A 23915-nucleotide genomic window follows, 5' to 3' on the forward strand; every position below is an offset into this window, starting at 1 on the left:
GCAGAGAGAGAGACTGGGAATGGCAAGGAGTTTTGAAAATTCAAAGCCAGTCCCCAGTGACATGCCTTCTCCAACAAAGCCATACCTCCTAATCTTTCTCATACAGTTCCACCAAATAGAGATCAACTATTCAAACTCATGAGCCTGTGGGAGCCCTTCTCATTTAAACCACACTGAGGTACCAGGGATTCAAGAGAAATACATTCAGAACTTTCTTTTCAACCAAACAGCAATCTACTACACAGTTTCCAAAAGAGGTATTATGGATTAATTTAATAAAACCTTGGCAAGACATGCCAAAAGAGAAGTATTAATCCTGAATGCTGATATCAGCAGAATAAAGACAGTAAGAAATAGAAATCTAAATCACATTTTAATGAGGAGAAAGGAAGGACAAGATGGAAACATGTGCTAAGTTCTAACCTAACAACCACCCAGAGTGCAAGCAGAAATTCGATATTCTACAGTGCTTATCACCCTGCTGAGTTCTGTGAGCAAGAAAGTCTCTGAGAATGAAGAGGCAACCGTGGAGTATAGCAGAACAAGCAGATCTTAGACTTTGTCTTACTTTAAACACCTCATAAAGTCAAGATAGTTTTAGAATTGAGACGTAACTAACTGAAAGATAGTTTTCCGCGGAGTATCAAATCTAGTATGTAATACGAAAATACTAATCTTTTTATGCATTTGACATATTAGTAATTCATGTCTCTTTGTGAGTTATTTTTTCTTAATAATTCATAGTAGTTTTCGATTTCTACTAGACATTGTGATTATTATGCTGTAGAGAGTCAGGATTTATTATTTTCCTTTAAAGAGGTTTGATTTGTTTGGCAGGCAGTCAGTTTGCTGGCAACTTACCTTGCTCCCTTTTCTACTAATTTTTGAGCACAGCATGGTGAGTCTAGACGATGGTGGTGTCAGCTCTGCACCTCCCAATGTGTAGTTGATGTCTGGGCTACTACAAAGCTCACCGGGCCCTAACAGAGTCCTGCACTGTCCATGTACAGCTTCACACTCATCCAGCAGCTTACAGTGACTGCTTTGGGGCCTGTTTACTCTGCAATTATCTTTCCATTGCTACTGCCTGGTAAAGCCAAGCTGTGGCACGGAGCTCTTCATGTGGGGGAAGTCATCATATTCTGCATGGGCTCCAACTCTCTCTGTGTTGAGGTCCAGAAAGGGCCTCCATGTTCAAAGACAAAGTAGTTCTTTGACTCTGCTCTCTTACCTCCTTTTAGGAAGCAGAGCCATACCCAGACTGTACACTATTGGAAACAAGCTGTTTATTATTGAGAAATTGGAAATATCTTCATGTTAGTTCCATATAAATATAAATGCATATTTCGTGCCTCTTGTAATGATAAATTTTATCTTATTCTCATAGTAATATTGTTGTTGAGGAAGTTAAACCTACATATATATTAGCAGTTTGTTAAAGATAAATAACAGCAGCTTGCAAACTTAATGTTATCTCCTTTATGGAAACCCTGTCTGTCCCCAGGAAGAGCAGCTGGTGAAAAGCACTTGGATTGAAACCTCTGAGAGTGGCCACCATGAAAGCTTGTTTTCTTTGCCTTTATGTCCTTCACTAAGAAATTCAGCATTCGACCCCCACAGACTCTAGACAGACAGCTAGGGAGCCTGCATGGGACTGACCTAGGCCCTCTGCATGTGGGTGACAGTTGTGCAGCTTGATCTGTTTGTGGGCACCCTAGCAGTGAGACCAGAATCTGTCCCTGGCACCTGAGCTGGCTTTTTGGAACCTGTTCCCTATGGTGGGATGCCTCACTCAGCCTTGATGCAGTGGGGGGAGCTTGGTCTTGCCTTTACTTGATATGCCATGCTTTGTTGACTGCCATGGGAGGCCTTACCATTCCTGAGGAGTGGGTGAAGCTGGGACATTAAGAATGTGGGGGGGAGGGAACAGGGGAGAGGAGGCTGCTATGTAAAATAAACTTAAACAGAAGAAAATCAGCATTCTTTAATGAAAATATGTTTGGAACAAACAGCAGGTGCTTTACTAATTTTAAAAAAAAAATGGACTTAGGGCTTGCCCGTTAGTCCTCCTTGTTCTCTTTGTTATAATTCCTGAAACAAAACAATTTGAAGTTTATCTGATACGCTGTAAAGTAGGACAAAGCAGGCCGAGAAGTGGGTTGAGTAATCTGCCTGCTCTTTGGACCTGCCGTGTTTAGTGCTATTATCTAGAGTTAGAAGATTTTATAATAGTTCATTATCACCAGATATAATATCAGAAGGCTAAATCTGCTAGAAACGAGAAATTTCCATTTCATTATCACTATGAGAATGGCATAACTGCTCAAGAATGAATAAATAAGGAGAAATTAGATTAAAAATACTGCTGTGAATAATTACCTCAGGTTTTGCTGAAAATTCAGAGACATTAAAATTTTCCAGTTTATTCAGAGTTTAGTGAAAATATCCACTTGATTTTTATATTTAAAAGGAATTTTTATTCACCAAAAACCCCACACACCTATTACAGTAAATGAAAGACAATAGACAACATTCCATTTGATAAAACATGAAGCAAAGCAGACATTTGTTTGTGAAAGGTTCTGTAGACACTTGTCATTCAGTCTCAGACTGTCCTGCACTCTGCCTTTCCCTTTCAGTCCCCTGCATCCTTCCCTTTTCTACAATCAGGAACTCCAAGAAGTGGTGCTTGACTGTAGACGGTTCATTCCTGAAGGCCACTGGTGCCTTTCCTCTCCTCTGGTAGTGTCATATCTATGTCTGTATATCTGTCTTGCCAGTAACAGGAGCTGACGTTCTCATCCTCTGCTTTTCCACTGTGCCAGGCTAACCTCCCCTGTATGACTCTGTTCCTCGCCTGAGATAGCTGGCAGTGACTGTATACAAATAATGTACTTCTTTGTAAACATGTTTCTCTACAGTCGAATTTTGAATGCAGACTTTTCTTTAATATGTTATGAATTCAGTATTAATATTATAATGAAAATTACAGATTTATCTTTTTAGAAGTCATATTTATGGAGAAAGTAACCAAATAAGCTTTTATTTGTTGTTTTGTTAAAGCCTGTGTTCAATTAGAAAAACCTTGCTATATTTTAGATTCTATTTATAAATCTATAGTACTTTGTGTGGTGCTATTTTCTTTCCACAGCAATATTTTCAGGCAGCTATTATGCACTAGGCAAAATGATAAGTCATTTTTCTAAATATCAGTTTATTATGAAGACATTATAAATATCAAAAATATGAACATAGGATAGAAATGTTCATCTATTAGTAGACCTTATTTTTCTTTTTCCATTTTCTACCAAAAGATATTATTTAAAAAATGAGTCATTTCTGATAGTAACCAGATATCCAGCTTAGTTTATGATAAAATTAGTATAAATGAATTTTGACCAAAGGCTGAAAGTCCACACTTTAGAACTAGTAAGGTAGATAACTATGAATTCTGTCACGATCTTGTGTTCTCAGTTCTAGCTTCAAGACTGTTACACAGTAAGAGATTGAAATTTGTACTTTCAAACCATGATAGTCTGAAGCCATACATGTATATACATACAAATATAGTTTTAAATCTCTGTGTTTTTATGTAAATATAGATGTTACAAGAGGAAAGAAAAATTAGTTTTTCAGCAGATGTACTGATTACTTGTACTCTCATTAGCACTCACAATATCGGCCTACAAAGTAATAGATTTAACCAGACTAACTGGAGTGTTTCCAGTTGTATAAATTTATATACATTTATGAATATGACTTTATTTAGTTCTATTAGAAGGAACAGATAATAGTTTAGGTAGCCAAGCAAGTAACATATAGCTGTAAAGAAGATAATGAGAAATGCATTTGGGGTGATGGAGAAATCTTCCTGAGGATGCATCACAGAAGCTAGTCCATCTTCTACAGAAGATATGCATGGTGGCATGAAGCTAGTAGGTTCAGTCTTTCTACACTGATAAGGTATTCGGAGTATTGAAATCCTTGACAATTTTTCTTTGAGGATATTGTTTCTCTGTAAAATTATATCCTGTGTATATTCACTGTATATCTGTGCATGTATACCACACCAAGTTATATGGTAACAGTACGTATTGCTATTCTTATGTAATGAGCAATTTTCCATAAATTTTCGATTGCACTTTTGTTTGCTTGTTGGTTTGCCTTTTGTGTGCTGGAATACCTGCTGCTCACTAGAGAGACTGTGAGTGCTTTTCATCAGTCTTCTCAGTCCGGTCATGGCTCTTGCTCCCTGACCTTTACCCCTTCCTACAGTGATAACGAAGGTACTTCCTGGGGCACAGAGAGCAGGTACTAAGTCGGCATCTCTGGAACTGGGAGAGCTTTCCTGGTGCAAGTGATAACCTTAAGGAGATGTCAAGGGTGGCTGAGAGCCAGGTAGAACTCTCTCTTCTAGCAGAAGATACCATGAACAAAGCCCAGGTGTGAAGAGGGAGGAGAGACCATCAGACAAAATCCACTATATTTATAGATGTAAGCTGAATCACAAAAGTAGAATTTAAAAATACATTAAAGAGTTATATCATTGTCATAATGATAACAGAAAAGAAGGAATGATCAAATTTGCATTTTTAGAATTATCTTGCTTTGACTATATATAACCTATAGCAGTTATTTTGGTGAAATATTATAGAAGTGTTGATAATTTGGAATTAATATTTATATCCCCTATTAGATATTAATTAGATATCCAAAATGAAGTATTGAAAATAATCAAGATGGATCCCAAATTTAGAATGATTTTTCTGAACACACTAGTGAGGTTGCACCTTGTTAGTAATGATGACTAAATGTGAGTTTCTGCCATTTTATTAAATATAAATGCTAATGGAGAATAAAATCAAATATTCAAAATAAATACTTTTCTGATGTATCTATTTTATCAATTAATACTCAAAATAATTTTTACTTTTGTCTGGTTTTGAATGCACATGACAAAAATAAACTATTCAGTTTTCAAGATAAAAACTACACTTTTTTGTAAAATAAAGTTATTGATAACAGTAAATACCATAAGAGAAAAAGTACCATACTAATATTTAGGAAAGAAAAACTTTCAACTTGTGCAAGATATTTCTTCTAATAATAACTTCAGCACTATGAGATAGTCTGAGATTTCATTTACTTTGTCTTAGCAAGATTAAGTAATACAAGATCATCACTTGTTTGAAAGAACAATCAGGTAACTTGTATCCATTTATATTCACAGTAACTATTTGATCTAATGTCTTACTATATTTTAAATGTATTTTCTTAAGTCTATGAGAATTTCATATATGCATGCAATACATTTTGATCAATTCACCCCATACTCCTTCCCTAGCAACTCCCAGATACAGCTGCTACCCAAACTATAAACAGTGTTGGCTCTTAAGAGGGCCAGTATGGAAAGATCAGACCAGCTCTCCCTGAAGCTTTCCTTAAGATACAGTTATCTTGTGTTGTGATTGTTAGAGCTCCTGGTTTATGGTACTAAGCAATACTGGGATGTGATACTCTTTGTCCTGTATTCTGTCTTGAATAAAATCACCTGATATTAAAACTTCCTGCCATTGCTAAAAGCTTATAAAAGTCTAAGAGCCCCTTTGTTCTGGGAATTTCTCTGTGAATCCCTCTGAAAATCCTTCTCTATTCCCCTCTACCCATGCCTCTAATGGTGATTATCTCATCCTCCCTCAATATCTCTCTTTTTATTATTTATTAATTGAAAATTTCATACAGGCATACAACGTATCTTGATCATATCCAGTGTCTTAGTTAGGGTTTCAGTTGCTGCAAAGAGACACCATGACTATAGCAACTTTTATAAAGGAAAACATTTAATTTGGGTGAGTTACAGTTTCAGAGGTTTAGTCCGTTATCCTCATGATAGGAAACATGATGGCATGTAGGCAGGCATAGTACTGGAGAAGGAGTTGAGAGTTTTACATCTTGATCCTAAGGCAACAGGAAGCGAACTGTGTATCACACTGAGCATAACTTAAGCAAAGGAAACCTCAAAGCCCATCCCCACAGTAACACACTTCCTCCTACAAGGCCACACCTACTCCAGCGAAGACACACCTCATTATAGTGCCATTCCCTTTTTCTTTCAAACCACCGTATCCAGCCATTACAGCCCACTTCCAACTACTCCCAGAATCACCTATCACATCTCTCCCCAAGTTCATGTCCGCCTTTAACATTTTTTGTTTATTAGTTTTTCAAAACCTGAGTCCAATAAGTGCTGCCCAGACACGTATCAGTGTGGGCTCATCTAAAGAGGCATGAGGAACCTACCAGTGACCACATTCCTAAAGAAGAGTTACTGTCCCTCTCCCCCAGCCATCACATGTCAATAGCTCAGCCTCTACGGGCCTCAGGAGCCCTTCCCTCACCATGATAGAACATTTAACTGCCTTCATCTCTTCGAGTCCTATGTAACTAAGCACAGCTGCATGAATTCAGCAGCCAAGTCGGGCCTAGAGGATAGCATTTCACAACACTCTTTACCATTTTCTTCCTCTTAGATTCTTTCCATCTCTCTTCAACGGTGTTCCCTGAATGTTTGGGGGCTGGGGTTGATATCAATGCCCCATCTATGGCTAAGCACTCAAAATTGCTTATTCTCTGCTCTTTGAACAGTAATACATCTATACATTAAGCATTACCCATGGTAACAAGAAGCTTTTCCCAACAAAGCTGGGAGAAACAGAAATCTATAGATAGAAATATAAATATTTATTAGGTAGTTTGACAATGTAACAATTTGGAAAAGCGTGAATAGTTTTCCCCTCTAGGGCCTATGGCTTCTCTAGCTATGGATTTGACTATGTTTACAGTACCACATGAGATGGTTCAGTGGTTTAAGTTGCTGGTTGCCAAACCTGATGACCTTAGTCATTATGTTTGAAAGTTCCTTGTGATATGGTTAGCATTACAAAATAGTAATTTCACTGTTCAGAGCCACTCCATGCTTTCAAGGAATGTCTGAATTTGGCCGTTCTCTCCTCTCCCAAGAACCATTAGCAACTTTGTATCACCAAGGCATCAAAGTTAGTGAAGAGAGGGTCAAAGCAGTGCTTTATAAATGTATCAAATTAGTTCAGACTTTCTGAGATTAAGTGGGGATGGGAAAAGGGAAAAGGAAGGGAATGTTTGTCCGGCAACCTCAGCCACACCTATCTTCCTGATGCTAGTCCTCAGCAGAGAGAGCTTGTAGCTCTGACCGAGGCCGATCATCCTTCAGGAGGTACATCCTTTACCTCAGCCACTTTTACCAGATTGTGATTTTGAATTGTTAGTCGAGCTGCTGCTCATTTTCTGGTTCTAACCTGATAATGCTGAGTTACTTCAGAGTATATTCTGGTGATACATTTAAGAAAGGTAAACTCAAAGAATCCCTATATCTCATTAGAATGGTTTCTGTTTTATTTATCTATTTGTTTTTCATTTTACTGGAATACTCCACAAGCTTTATAAAAACTTACATCTCATTAAAAGTTCATCAAGAGAAGAAACCTAAAAATCATAGAAATCTGTATGAACAAACGCGTATGAACAAACACGTGCAAATGTTTGCTATTGACTGAAGTCCACTTCTGACATAGGAACAATGCACTCTGTGTTGGCTCAAGCATTGCAGACATGGGGAACTGTTGGAAGCTGAGAAATTATAGTTTTGTTTTGTGGAAACTTATTAACCAGTAAAAGTACTTTCCAAGGTTTGTTATTTTAACAGTAAAATTATGTAAACTGAATCCGTAATGGGGTTCTTTCATAAACTGCTTTTCCTAGGTAGCACTATTTTTTTAATGCTAACTAGATTGGTGGCAGCAAACGTAATCAACAGTGTAATATTTCACATAAACATAAGCTAATTTGAGGAATTACTTGTTTTAACCTGATTACTATTTAAAATTTATGGCAGTTAATCAATGAGTATGTATTGAGGAATTATTCTGTTTTATACATTGTGCTAATACTAGCAGCACATAGGACAATTCCAGCCCAGTTTTTATCAACTTGTAAGTATCAAATTAATTATTTTAGGAGTGATGAAATTGACCAAAGATGTTGGGGAGCTAGCCAAAGGATTCGAGAAGATCATAGGCAATTTTGATTCACGTTTGTTATTTGAGTTTCTCTAGAATATTCTCTAGGCTTTAGGATGTAGCTCAGTGGCAGGATGCTTACTCATCAAGCAACTAGTCCTGGGCCTGATAACCAGCATAGCACCATACAAAAACAATTGCACTGAAACAAAATCTTAATCCCGGGCCTTTCTTACATCAACATGCTCAGAAGTAAGATAGACTTTTAACTTCCTCTTGGGAAATCGCTTTCCATACCATCTGACAACTACGTATTCAAAAGAAGTGTCTGTAAATAAGGAAAGCATTATAGGAAATCAAATTGTAATAGATTTGGCAAAAGAAACAGTTAATGTGGAGCTCCACAGATTAATTACAAAAATATAATGCTGGGAGGTGGAGGTTTAAAACTGTGAGTTCTTTTTTAAACTTTATGTTATAATTTCCTCCATATGGCTTCTTGGAAATAGTTGCATTCTCCTGTCCTACTTGGCTGTAAGCCTTGTGAATATCTTCTAGATAGTACCCGATGTAGAAAACTTCAGTAGTTATTGGATATTGAAGGAATAATGTATCCCTGTTGTATGAAGAATGGAGTTTCATTATTAGCCATTTAATTTAGAGGACTGGATTTCTAAAATGACCTCTTATGCTACCCCAATTTGGTAAGTATTTGTTGTCAAGTGTGCTAGCCAGAGAGAAGCCTGACTTTTACCAGTGTGTATGAACCTGGAGGTGTGTCTACATGCACACAGATGATTTCTGTGTTTTATGCTGTATAATCATTTTATTTAGTGATTGCTGATGAATAGGCTGAACTGTTGACCTTTTTTTTGAGATGGTTATCAGTTATTCAGGAGATTATAAAAACAGGATGAGAAGAGATTAGAGTTTTAAAGGGGCCTATTTGATGACTGATGAAGAAAAATAATGTTCACTTGCTCTATCAGATTACTAAGTTAGTACCTCCGATAGATTACTTAAGATACTGGTTTTTGAAGTGTGGTGTGACCCACCTTATCTTAGCTTCATTTCCTGATTATCTGGGTTCTTGTCACTAAGACATACCACAGAAGCACAAGGTAGCCTCATGCCTTATGGTGTTTGCTCGCTCTGTGGGGGAAAATATATATGTATATGTTTTCTGAAGTTTCAGATTGTGGATTGACTTTTTCCCTCTTACTGTTTTATATCTTTGGAAATAAAAGACTACATACAACTTATTGATTATAAATACTTAATCAATTCTTGCAAAATAAATAATTGAATTAAGTAGCCCAACAGTCTGAGCATTCATATAGCTGTCTTCATAATTAGATGGAGATTTTCTGACAGTTGGGTTATTTTGCCCTGTTAATTTATGAAAAGATCTAGAAGTTGTCCTAAAAATTTATTCTTCGAATTCATTCAATATGAATCTCAGTTTTTTTCCTATAAGATCACAAGTATTCTTAATACTGCAATTATGTCATGTATATCTATATGTTTTGACTTACAAAATGATTTGTATAAAGTGATATCTAATTTACAGTTGATTGGTTTTTAATATATCAAAATTCAGAATGAGTATACATCTTTTCAGCTGAGGAGTTTGGAGATTCCGTGATTTGCCCCCACTAAGTGGCAGAACTGGAGATCCACACTCCTGTGCTCTCCTTCCATTTGCCCTGCTCTGTCTTGGGTTCCTGAGTAAGTCTGACTGTTAAAATAAGAGCTTGATGTTTCAATTTCTCATACATTAAACTGCAATATTTCCATGTGTAAGATGTAAATTATCACTAATATTCATAACTATAATTGGAGAGAGATGGTTGTATGGAAAGAAAATTGCAGCAATACAAGATAGGGGCTGTAAAATGAGTAGCTGAAATGATGAACCCAGGAAAAGAGGAAGATTTCTGTGGGTTGGAACTACTAGAGATGATGAATATGAGTCGGTACTGAAGGGGGAATGTAAGTGGGCATTCAGAACAGAAAGCAAGGGACAAATGTGAATATTAGTAACACTGCAGACCTCAACATAATGTGAAAGACATTTTCTGGAGGGTATGGTCACCAAAGCAATTTGGGGTCACACTTAAATGCTAGGATCTTAATACTTTGTTATGAGTCTGGGAAGCAAGTGGTGGCTTTTTGTTTATTCATGACCTTTCCAAACAACACATATTTATTTTATTAATGGTCAAAGATTAAAGATCAGTACCTCCTTCATTCTACAGTTTAATCTGAGAACCACATTGCCAATACCACGAGTAGTAAATAATGTTCCTCAGGACACTTGGGCCAGGGAAAGCACATGGGGGATTAGCAGTAAATGTGTGTGGCCTGGGAAGAAGAGATGTGGCTCTCTCCATTAGAATATAATGAGCTGTGCATCATAATGAAAATCTCTTCAAAGTGATAGGATGAGAACCTGATAAATTATAAACCTGGAAATAAATTTCTGGTTTTGGTTTTATTTGTTGAAAATAGATTCTTCGTTATACAACAATTCCCACATCCCCACCACTGTTTCTTCTCCTTCCATTCCTCTTAGCTCCCCCCATATCCCCTCTACTCTTGATCTACTCCCTCTCTGTTTCCTCTTCAGAAAAGAGCAGCCTCCAGGAGTCAATAGCGAACCAAATAGATCAAAACAAGATACCATAAGGCAAGGAGAAAGCTCTTACATTGAGGCTGGACAAGGCAACACAGTAGGAGGGAGAGTCCCATGAGCAGGCTAAGGAGTCAGAGATACACCCGTTTCCTCTGTTAGGAGTCCCATAAAAACACCAAAGTAACAGCCGCAACATATACACATATACCTCTGCAGACCCATGCAGGCTCTGTGATGGCCACTTCAGTCTCTGTGAGCTCCTATGAGCCCTGCTTAGTTGATTCGGTGGGCCATGTTCTCCTGGTGTCCTCAACCCCTCTAGTTTCTACAATCTTTCCTCCCCCTCTTCTGTGGGGTTCCTTGATCTCCCAGGGGAGGGACCTGATGGAAACCTCCAATTTAGACTTTCTCTCTGCATAATGTCTGCTGTGGGTCTGCACGCACTTCCATCTGCTGCAGGAGGAAGCCTCTCTGATGATACTGGACAAGGCAAGATCTATGATTGTACAAGAATATTATTAGGAATCATTTCAGTGTGTGTGTGTGTGTGTGTGTGTGTGTGTGTGTGTGTGTGTGTGTGTGTGTTTGACAAAAAAAAAAAAATCTAAAACTGTTAAGACTTAAGAGTTTATTGGTCAGAAACTGAAATGTACCAGGTAGTTTTTCTCATGGGACTTTTCCAAATTCTTGACATTTTAGCCAAGGGTCATTTAATTTGACATTGAGAATACCCAGGGAAGCCAACACTCTCCTCATGTCTTCTCTCTGCTGCCAAGATCCTGCAGTTCTACTGTCAGATGAGAAGTGTGGTTTTTTGTGAGCCACCTTTTAGAATAGCAGGGATTGTGTAAAGGTCCCTCATTTCCAGAGCAGCGAATCTGATGAGAACTTGAGATTCATCCCAGAGCCTCACCAGCCAGTGCTTCGGAGTTAGTGCATTGGTTGGCAATGGCCTTTTCCTTCGCTTTCCTCGTTTAGAAGTTACTGGAACTGTGCAAAGATACTTTGTGATGACAGAGAACGGATGATAGTTTTTAAAACTGGGAATTCTGGAAGTACAGTTATAGGGAATTCAGCTTCCAATCAGTTGGAAGTCTTACTGTCCCATCTCAATTTGAAAGGTGGTAAATTTATTACCTATGTATTTCCTTTACCCCCTTTTTCCTTTGTAATCAACACTTACCTATTTTGTTCTTTTTTCTCATATTGAAAATAGATTATTTTCATACAGTATATTCTCATTATTCCCCAAACTCCTCCCAGATCCTTCCTACCTCCCCTCCTATCTCAGTCTACACCCTATCTGCCTCTCCTTAGAAAACAAATAAACATCTGAAAAAATACAGCAGAATAAAACAAAAACAAACAAACATAAAACTGGAACAGGACAAAAGAAAAAGCAAACAGAAGAGAGAGAACCAAAGAAGATTGAAAGGAAAATATACAGAGACACACACATTCATACACACAAGAACCCCATAAAAAAAAATGGGAAGCCATTATGTATAAGCAAAGGATCTGTAAGGTTAAAAAAATTCCTGACAGACATGAGACAAAAACCTTCCACAGGTGCCCCTATGTTCATTTCCTGTTGGCCATCTAAAATTGGGCACCAGACCTGCCCTTAGGAGTGGTTTCTATCCCCGATGAGATGCCTTTGGAAAGAACTAATTTTCATTTGCAAATGGTTACCAATTGGAGATAGCTTCTAGGTTAGGGATGGGGGTTTGTGTCCACTTACCCCTCAGCCCTGCAACCCCATCTGGCTCAGACCCCTGTAGGCTTTCTGTATGCTGCCATATGTGACTGGTCCTACTGTGTCTCAAAGACCTTGTTTCTTTGGTGTCCTCCATCCCCACTGTCTCTTACAATTTTTCTGCCTCCTGTTCCATAGGGTTCTCTGATCCCTGAGAAGAGGGATTTGATGGGAACAACCCATTTAGGACTGAGTTTTCCAAGTTTTCTCATTCTCTGCACATTGTCCAGCTGTGGATCTCTGTATTTGTTTCCCATTTACTGAAGGAGAAAGCATCTGTGATGATGACTGAGCAGGGAACAGATCTATGAGTATAGCACAGTGTCATTAGGATCATTTTAGGGTTATGTTCCTTTAGCAGGACATTAGAATTTGGTTTTCCTCTAGGTCCCTGGCATATCTGTTCTTGCCAACTGAGCAGTATATGGGATGAGGTCCATCTCGTGGAGAGGGCTTTAAATTTGATCAGATATTGTTTGTTAGTCTCACATGGTGTTTGCCACCATTGCACCAGCATTTCATGAAGATAGGTCATCATTATAGATCAATGGTGTTTACCTTTCTCCTTTGGTAGCATGCAGAGTAACTTCCAGTACTATGAACACTAGTCATTAGTGAATGAAGGCCCTAGTTAGGCACCAGATCAACTTCTCCATGTTCAATGAGTTGTGTGGGTATTGTCTTCAGCAATAGGTACTTACCATCTGTTTGTAGAGACCAATCAATACATTTGGTAATACTCATTTCTTATCTGGTTGTTATAGTTTATTATGAGCATGATTCCATTCAGGCCATGTACTTCCTCGTTTTTGAATAGTATCCTTTCTTTTCCAACTCTGTTCAAGTTTCCCTTGTGTCTAAAATAAATATCAAGAATGAAGCGATAGCTTAGCAGTTAAAAGCAATTGTTGCTTTTGAAGATGACTGTCTTAGTTAAGGGTTTTAAACTTAAAGGTTTAAGAGACACCATGACCATAGTAACTCTTATAAAAGAAAATCTTTAATTGGGGATAGCTTACAGTTTCAGAGGTTCAGTCCATCATCATCATGATGGGGAGCATGGTGGCATGCTGGCTGCGTCTTGGCTTGAAGGGAACAGAAAGTCAGCTGCCACACAGGGCAGTATCCTCAGCTTAGGATCCTGCTGTGGATGATTGATTGATAAATAAAACACTGATTGGCCAGTAGCCAGGCAGGAAGTATAGGCAGGACTAGCAGAGAGGAGAATTGGGGAAACAGGAAGGCAGAGGTGAGGAGACACCAGCCTCCCACCCAAGGAGCAGCATGTAAAGGCAACAGATAAAGCCATGGAACACGTGGCAACATATAGATTAGTAGAAATGGGGTGAGTTTAAGTGTAAGAACTAGTCAGTAGTAGGCCTGAGCTAATGGCTGAGCAGTTTAATTAATATAAGCTTCTGCGTGATTATTTTATAAGTAGTTGTGGGGTCTGTGGGGCTGGGCAGGACTGGAGAAAACTTCAGCTACAGGATCCTCAAAGCCTGACCCCACAATGACACACTTCCTCCAACAAGACCATACATACTCCAACAAAATCACACCTCCTAATAGTGCCACTCCCCATGAGCTTATGGGGGCCAGTTACGTTCATACTACCACAATGACCCAGGTTCTGTTTCTAGCACCACACCATATCTGATGTTCTCTTCTGACTTCTCCAGGCACCAGGCATGGGCATGGTACATATACAAACATGTAGGCAAAACATTCATACATAAAACAATTCTAAAAATTGAATAGAATGTGTAATTTATAACATACTTAATGTTTTCTTTAAAATGAGGTGCATAAATTGAAAGTGAAGACTTGAGTTGTTCCACTTAAAAATATCTGTGCAGAAGGGGAGGCAGAAGGTTGTAAGAGCCAGAGGTGGTGGGTGGCTTCAAGGAAACAGCATTTTCCAGACACAAAGGGCTGGTGCACATATGAATTTACGGACACCATGACAGTATGTACATGACCTGCACAAGTTCAAGGCAAACAAAACCTCAGCAAGGAAAAGGGCATGTGGGCACAAAGTCCTACCCTTAGCCAAGAAACTGTTTGCAGTTGACCCTGCTAAGAGAGAGAAAATCAGTTTTCTATGGTGGAGTATCACTGATTGTATAAACTACACTCCAGTGACCACCATAATCAGACACCATGGTTTTTATGTCTTGTTTTATTGTTCTTTGTTTTCTTGGGGGGGGTTGTTTTGGTTTTAGTATATACATACATATTTATATATACTGTTTTTTAAGAGAGAGAAAGAACATGAAATTGGGTAGGTAGAAGAATGGATCTTGGAGGAGAGAAATTTTGGAAAAGAAAAAATATAATCAAGATATGTTATATAATTTTTTAAATAAATAATTTAAAAAGAGAGACTGGGAATCAAGAAAACAACAGAAAAATAACAAAAATATAATCACATTCAAATGTTCATGAGAGCTACTAAAGTCCTTAGATATTTAAGTCACCTTCATAATGTGGCTGACTGTGCAGTTGAGCTACACATTCACCAGTGTGTATTTATTATGCCCAATAACATTTAGGCACTGCTTAGTAATTATCATGCTACATTTTTCAGAAAGAATTGAGAAAGGATATATGTACACATGTGTGGTACCAAGACAAATATTGAAAATGCATTTGATCTTTGGTTGTCTGAATCACTAGATGCAGAATCCATCCCAATATATTACTACTTATTAGTATTAAAAGATTCAGCATAGTATAGGCATTTTGGAAGTTCTAATTTTTTGTTTACTTCTTCTCAGTATGATTCAGTTCCCTGTTTTACTTAAAACAGCTTAGAAATATAGTATGCACCAGCCAAATCTGAGGGACTGAGAAAACCAAACAACTAGCAGGCACCAGGATGCATTCATGTGAAAATTCTGGAAATCAGTAATGTAAGATTTAGGACCAGTGTGTCTTTTCTGTCTTCTGGAATTACCAGGTGAAGTGGGAAGACTGTAACATGGTATTTTGCCATTTGTTACAGGGGTGGTAGATGTTGAAAATCTCCTTTTAATCAATACCTGAAGAGAATGCATCACAGAAGAGTTGACATTACATGTTCCTGAAACACTTCAGAGAAAGAAGCAGAGAATACTGTGGTGATAATTTCTTGTACTCTAATAAAGCTTGCCTGAAGATCAGAGGACAGAACTAACCACAGAATTAGCCAAAGAAGTCAGGTAGTGGTGGCACATGGCTTTAATCCTAGCACTCAGGAGGCAGAGATCTGTCTGGATCTCTGTGAGTTCAAGGCCACCCTCAACTACATGAGATTAGTCCAGTCTAAAGAAACAGAACCAGGCAGTAATGATACACACCTTTAATCCCAGCACTTGAGATCTTATCAGCAGTAGGAGGTAGGAAGGTTGAGACAGGAAGTTGATATGGCTGGGCGGAGAAAGGCATATAAGATGTGAGGAGAGGCCCTTTTGGCTGAGGACTCAGAGGCCTTCAGTCTGAGGATTCCTGGAGACTGGATCTTCTCATTTCAGCTAAGGAGTTGGTGAGGTGAGAAGTGGCTGTGGCTTGTTTCCTGTACTCTTTCAGCTTTCACCCTGATATCTGGCTCTGGGTTTTTATTGTAAGACCATTTAGGATTCGTGCAATAACTATTTCTCCAGTTGTGTTTACAAACAGAATATCTATATGATGTAGATCGATCCCTTAAATGGTAGTTAGATTATATAGCTGGCCTTTTTCCTCACGCCACTTTTATAGAAAGATTCTGTTCTAATCATCCACAGAAATGAATCATAGTGTTTCACTTAACTGTCCAGAAATATTGGTTATGCACAGCTCTTTGTGGTTTATGGTGGTTCCCAATAACTTGGAAGTATGAGAAGATAACAAACACCACCATATATATCAGAACTATTCATTTAAAAAAATTAACACTAAAATTAGTAGTGTTTGCTTGGGAAGTCAACTAAGATCTGGACATAAGTTCAGACTCTGTACAATTCTGTCACTGTTTTTGTTGATCTGTATTTACAACACTAGTAAAAGTCCTGGCTCCATCAGATCTCAAGCAACACGTGAGCCCATCATCATAATCAGCTGTCTTGCATCACACCTCCTTTAAACCGGAAGTTATAGGCTTTGAATGCATTGGTTTCCCATACTTTATTCAAATTGAATATCGAGCCAAGTATAGTGGTGAGTAACTTCAATCCTAGGACTGGGAAGGCAGAGGCAGACAGAGCTCTGTGCATCTGAGGCCAGACTGGTTCTACATAGCAAGTTCAAGACTAGCTATGGCTACATAGTGAGACCCTGTCTCAAAAATAAATAAACATTTAAAAATTCAATTAAGGATTCAGGTGAGATGTTTTTACACCTTCCTCAGCACCGTGTTCACCTTAGGAGAAAGTTACCTTTTGAAAACCTTCTATTGACCCCTGAATCTGCTGCTGTTTATGGTAAAGGACTGGGCCTTCCCGGTGCTTCAAGCTGTCTACATCCTCTCAGTTCAGTGTCTGTACAGTGTCTAAGCTTCCGCTTTAATTGTGAAACACAACTTTTTTTTCTGATAAGATTAAATGAGACCCGAGGACATGTGTATATACCAAGAGGACACAATAAAAGCTCAAATCTTTTTGATATCATTGTTGTAAGCCCACAAACACCCCCTTTTTTTTATAAAAACATGGAACTTGGTAGAACAATTTGTATATTGGTTTACAAGCAGGTATTGTTAGTGCCCTTAAGCTGTTTGGAAGGAAATTAATAGAAAATACAGTAATGTAAACCAAGTGTGTTTCCACTGTTGCCTGTGCCTCACAAGTACAGGTCACCTTGAGGTTTTCAGACGTTAGCCTCTTTAAATTCCTCTTTCACTGAGGTCCTTTGATTCTCAAGCCTGTAATTTTCTGTAACTAACAAATTCCCACCCTCACATTATCACTGTTCTAAGTTGCTTCATGCCATCCCTCTAGTACATTTCTTATGCTCTGTTGAAGTCCTGTTTGTCTCAGGTGGACAGAGACTGTTAACCAGATTATTCAGTAGACACTGTTGACAATTCTCACATTGGTAGTGAACCACTGCACACCATCTGCCTGCTTCACACTGGCAAGTGTGCATAAAGGTTTGAGGAAGTAGTTTTGCTAGATTTTCACTGTGCTACTTACATCATTGTTGAGGAAGCAATTTAATATTTAATATGAATTACATGCATAATCTGACTGCATTGCATTTTATTTTCTTTTAGCCACTCATTGTAAAGATGATTCCTTATTTTCAAGTCCCGATGTCACTGATATTGCGCCAAGTAGGAAGAGGAGACATCAAATGCTGAAAAATCTTGGGACAGAACCTAAAATGACTCCACCGGAGCCGCAGCTGCAGGAGAAGGAAAGGTGAGTGTCCTGCCTGACGCGGACTGCATCCTTGGAAAGGACAGCCCAAAACATTAGAGCTCAAACGGTATGCTGTGAGATCACAGAAAGTGATTCAGAAAATATATTTTCTCTGGTATTTGGTTAATTCCTTTTAATATCTAAGGCAGAAATGTCAAAAATATATGCAATTTTCTTTGTACTTTTCACAGTTTGATAGAAATAGCATGTAAGCTTGTGTTCAGTAAAGCATTTCAATCTAATTTATTGCTTAAAGGACACCCAGATCACATTCAAATTAGCCCCTCTGTCAGGTTGTGCTCTTTTTCCCCCCTCTGATAAAATACCTCTTTCTAGTCATCTGTTTATTTATATCAGACTTTGGAATTATGTGCTTAATTTTAATCTTGGTTTCAAATGTGAATTTATATTCTAATTTAATTATGATGAATTTAAAGTAAAAAAATTTCATTATAACAAAACAATGGATATTTATATAGTATTATTACTTCAATTTTAAATGAATGTGTGACGTATGTGTGTGTGTGTGTGTGTGTGTGTGTGTGTGTGTGTGTGTGTGTGTGTGTATTGAGGATTTCTTTTCTTATAAGTTGTGGTTGATTTAGCAGATGGTGTTCTTTGTTAGATCTCTGCAGAATGTAGGAAGAGAACACCTGGGGCTCTCAAGGCCCTTCCTTGGGGCTCCATATGTTCCTCACTTCTTGAAGTCCTCACCTGTGTGAAGCTGGGTTTTCTTTACATCCTCATTAAAATAATATGTCATAGTTGATAAAAATGCAGAAGCAAATGAAAATTGAACTGCTTTCCATCAAACCAGCCACCAAACAGATTTACAGATGTACAAAACAATGTTGTCACAAGCTGTTCCTTGTTTGTTTGGAAAAGATACTGAAGTTTTATAAAGAGTATGTTATTCCAGTTAGTGGAAAAGGGCCATGAATTTGAAGGAGAGTGGGAAGGGTGCATGGATGGGTTAAAGGGAGGAGAAGAAGGGAGAAGTGCTGTAATTATATTACAATCTCAAAACTTAAAAAAAAAGTTCAAAAGTATATGTTATTCATGTTGTCAGCAAGATTGGTGTAATCTTGAAATAATTAATATTTTAGTGTTAATTTTCAAAATGTAGTCTATAGTCCACATTAACAAAAATGTGGAACTAACACTCTTGAGATGCTCAAAAAGTTAAAAAGTGTAAAATGATCCTGATACCAAAACTTTTTAGAATTCTATAAACAATGAGGATACAAAGGGAGGCATAAGTCATGTCTCAGGAGTGTGTCAAGATGACAGCAGGATTTTTTTAAAGTTTCTAGCATAAATAAGTATTGCTTATGTATGTAACTGCTCTCCTAGTCCATAATCCTGGCACTCTTATGGCTGGCGATGGTGGATTGTGCAAGTTCAAAGCCAGCCTTCCTCTAATAGTTAGTTCAAGGCCAACTACCTATAGAGTGAGATCCTGCCCCCAAAACAAAACAAAAACATATAGATAAAAATGGGATTAATTGGGATATTCATTATTTCTGCAGTTGACCTGATCTCTTTGTCCATTGCATATAGTTGTGTGTCCAGACAACATATGTAGGAAACCAGTGTGCACTCAACTCCTGCTCTTTCCTGTTCTTCATCTGAGTTTCTTCCTCAGCTCTTAACCAGCTGAAAGAGCTTGTATAATTCAAAGCATATTGTTCTTTTACAGAGTGCGGAAGAGTTATTCCTAAATCATGTTAGGATTACCAATCTATTTATATAGATAGTTATTGCCAAGAATAAATTACTAGCAACCCAGAAAAACTAGGAGAATCTCCCCCCGCCCCCCAATTTAGCCAGTCAGCAAAATGTAATTCATTGGTATCAGTTATGTGTCAGGCATTATAGGAAATATTAAGGATCCAGGAAAGTCAAAAACAGAAATAATTAACCAATATCTCTTACTATTTTTGGTGTGGTTGTTTTATCTAATGAAAATCTTAGGCTGTAATAAGGAAATGTGTTGGATTATGTGGTAGAATAGCATTTACATCTTTCCAGTGCATTTGTTAACTAAGTTTAAAGTTTCAAGATTACAAACATTCCCTATGTACACATTGTTGCTAAAACAGGCTTGTGATATATGTATGGTAGATACGTGAAAGAATTTTTGCTCTGATTCATTACTATTTTTATAAAGCTTTTAAATAAATGTAATATGCTTTTGTTTCTAAAAAATCCACATTATAATGTTCCTTTATTCTTTGAAATGATTGTGACAGTGTTTCCATATATTTTCAGCATTTTTGAAGTTGTCATAAACCATACTACCTCTTATGAATTGTATGCCAATCCTTGTAGGACCATCTGTTAAGGCTGTTCCTGTGTAGAACTGAAAAGTATATATAAGAATTCTGAGGACTAAAAGCAGTTTAGTTTAGCATGTGTCAATCAGAGGTTGAGTCTCTGACACCCTGCTTTAAGATTCCTGGTTCATTATCCAACTGAAGTAAGATATTAATGTATAAGTTTTGCTTTACTTTTTTTTTACTTTAGAGTGTCTTTTTTCATTTTGAGTATATAAGGCTGAAATTTTAGAGCACTTACAAAATTTAAATACTTGTTCTGCATTTCCAATTATTTCTCTAGTAAAAGAAGCTTCTGAAAAACAAAAATACATTTTTAGCAGGAAATGAAACAAAAAGCAACAATAACAAGAAAAAAAATGGGATAAGATGTGACTAAGGGGGAGGTGTGGCAGGTAAAGAAGACATGGTTAAATATTGATGATTACTGTGGTGATATTTTATTTGTGCTGAAATGTGGTCATATTTTATTTGTGCTTTAATAAATAAAGCTTGCCTGGAGATCAGAGGGAAAAGGCCAGCCATTATAAGTAAACAAAGAAGTCAGGCAGTGGTAGCACATGCCCTTAACCCTATCACTTAGCAGGCAGGATCTCTGTGTGTTCAAGGCCACACTGGAAACAGCCAAGCATGGTGACACATGCTTTAATTCCAAAACTAGTTAACCATGAAGGTCTACAGGTTTGTACAGACAGACAGAAAGTGACAGAGCTGTGTAAGAAAAGGAAGTGTTGTAGCTGGACAGAGAACAAATCAGATGGCAGAACAGCAAGGCATATATGTGTGGGTAGAAAGGAAGTAGCTTGCTTTTTGGAAGCTGCAGAGTTGATGAGGTAAGGTTGGCTGGTGGCTTTCCATATTTCCTTGATCTCTCTAAGGCTTTCACCCCTATATTTGGCTCCCTGCTTTTTATTTAATAAGACTATTTAGAAATTCATCTACAATTGGCGGCCAGCGTGGCAAGAATTCAGACCATCCAACATCCAGAACAACTTCAAGCCAACTAGCTCAGAGAATATAGCCTCACAGACTATTTCAGTCAGGACTTGACCATAATTCGTGATTTTCTCAGTATCCTCATAAGAATACAGCACCACTTATCAGCAGGAAGTAGCCTAGAAAACTACACCCACATTCCCAAAAAATAGATTATGAATATTTGTCTTTGTTTAGATTGTAGGTTACAAATTGTTATTGGTCGTAGTCAATATTTTTCAAAAAGAAGAAGGGGAATATGACATAAAATATAGGATATAGATATGATAGGATAAAAGGGTGGATTGTTGAACTTACTTTTAAAGAGCAACTTCTTTGAAATGTTTTACAATGGTATAGATTTTAGTTTATTGATACAAATTTAAAGTTAATTTTGTTATACTGTATGTATACTTCTCTTGTTTAAGGTATTATGTTTGTGCAGCTCATTTAAATTGTAATGAATAATTAAAAAATACAGATTAATAATTGGTCTTCTATGATAGTCAAACTTATAGTCATGTTAAGTTTTCTAGGTGTACATAGATATAATTCAATTAGGTAGATAATCTTCAAACACTTCAAAGACCCACAGAATATGGTATTTAAAATGTTTTAAAACTTAGACTTTTCTGGACAATGTCACACATCTGCTCCTGGAAGCACCAATTACTTCAAGGAAGATGATGGGCACTGAAGACACTCCATATGGAGTTTATCTTCTTCTTGACAAAATTAGTCATTTGGGCAAGAAACTGTTCTTGCCTAGACTGCTTGACAAAATGTATCGACTAGACATGTAGGACCCATAGGAAGATGAACTTTGCAAGGCAAAATGGTCCTTCAGGTCCCTGCTTCACAGAAGAAACTACCAGACATTCTATAGGACACAGAGAAAAGTGACTGAGAGACTTTAGGCCTATGGGCTAAAGATCGATGTCCCAACATTACAGAAGAACTTTGGGTTAACTGTCCAGGTATCCAGCTGTCTCTGTCATTCTGGATTTTTGGAAGTTGCTTACAATGCTTTTCCTGTTTACTTAGGTAATATTATATCCTTCTGGGGTCTTCGATGTAGTTGAAGACTAGATAGTTATAATTATTGTTTCCCTTGGTTATGATAATAGATAAGGTAGATATGAAACCTTAGACTCACAAATATAGGATAGATAGGATATCTTCTTATAGATAGGATATCTTCTTTAATTTTGCCAAATACAAATAGACTAGATATTATAGCTATAATTCTTGCTTGATAACTGTTTTGCTATATGTAATTTTACTATGTTAAAGTTCAAACCTTCCTTTTTGATTAGACAAAAAAAGGGAAGTGCTGTGGAATGTAATTCTGTATGCTGTAAATGTGTGTTGCTCTGATTGGTTGATAAATAAAACGCTGATTGGCCAGTACCCAGGCAGGCAGTATAGGCAGGGCGAGCAGACTAAAGGAATGCTGGGAAGAGGAAGAGCAGAGTCAGGAGTCACCAGCCAGACACAGAGGAAGCAAGATGACAAGGCAGAACTGAGAAGAGGTACCAAGCCACGTGGCTAAACATAAATAAGAATTATGAGTTAATTTAAGTGTAAGAGCTAGTCATTAATAAGCCTGAGATAATGGCCACACAGCAGTTATAATTAATATAAGCTTCTGAGTCATTACTTTATAAGTGGGCCACAGGACTGTGGGGACCTGGCCAGACTGAAGAAACCTTCCTACTACAGATTACCCTTTTTTTTTTTTTAAATCAAAACTTCCATATGTTATACTACTTCTTAAACAGTTTTTTTCTAACCAATTCTTCCTAACACTGTATACATGATTTAGGTTATTACCATAAACCTTAGCTTCCCAAGCAACTGAACTGTTTATGTTATAAAGCATTTCATTGTTAGTACAACATTAATGGTTCACTGTTTTTATGTAATTGTTTATATGATGGTCTGCTTCAGTTTATTGTTCTAAGGGAGGTATAATCTTTTTGTAAAGTTTACTAAAATATATGAAATATTTCTTTTGGTTTATTTTTAAGTATAGTCAGTAGAAATATCTCTTAGAGTGGAATATAGTTCTGTTTTTGTCGAGTGCTTATCTAGCATGCTCAAAACTCTGGGTTCAATCCTCAGCACTTTGGTATGGTGATATACCCTTATAATCAAACCCTTTGCAGTTGGAAGCAAGAGAATCAGAAATTCAAGGACATCCTCTTTGTTGGCTGCATAGTGAGCTCAATGCCTGTCTAGCCTAAATGCCACACTGTCTCAAAGACGGCGAAAGAGAGAAAAAGAACATTAATTTTAACCCGTATGGAATTTTAAGTATTTGATTCAGTTGCTTACAAGATGATTTCCTCTGTGTCTCCTATGATGGCCTCATCCTCAGTAGCTGGCATTTGCTATATGGTGGTCATCTAACTGTACATTGACTAAGGAAATATACAGTGGGCATTTTTGTTTTTTTTTTTCTATGACTTCCCATACACTGCTATGCAAAGTATTCACCTTCCTTCATTTCATATAACTTAGTTTGTATGACAGGCTGCAATCAGATAATTAACCTAGATTTGAAGACCTTCAGGGTGTATCAGAAACACCACAGAGGGTTCAGCTTGAAGAATCCGTCATTTGATCTATAACCTGAAGGGATAGGAGGAATAGAACAGTGAGGTGGGGTGGAAATAAGTGTTCCATCGTGGTCTAGGCTGGAAGGACATGCTCAGAGGTGTACATGTGATAGAGAGCAAGGCTGATAGTGTTAGATACTGGTGGGTGCTGCTTTGA

General features: G+C 37.5%; 1 protein-coding gene across 6 annotated transcripts in view; it reads left to right on the top strand.

Annotated features, from left to right (window-relative positions):
- Xrcc4 (X-ray repair cross complementing 4) overlaps positions 1-23915 on the top strand; it is a 257737-nt gene that overhangs the window by 152852 nt on the left and 80970 nt on the right. For all 6 annotated transcript variants that reach the window (XM_052743627.1, XM_052743628.1, XM_052743626.1 and 3 more), the window contains one exon: positions 17679-17826. In XM_052743627.1, coding sequence (XP_052599587.1) covers positions 17679-17826 — 148 coding nt within the window. The remainder of the gene's footprint in view (positions 1-17678; positions 17827-23915) is intronic.

The sequence above is a fragment of the Peromyscus californicus genome, unplaced genomic scaffold, assembly GCF_007827085.1.
Source record: "Peromyscus californicus insignis strain IS unplaced genomic scaffold, ASM782708v3 Scaffold_18__1_contigs__length_77618521, whole genome shotgun sequence".
Lineage (NCBI taxonomy): Eukaryota > Metazoa > Chordata > Mammalia > Rodentia > Cricetidae > Peromyscus > Peromyscus californicus.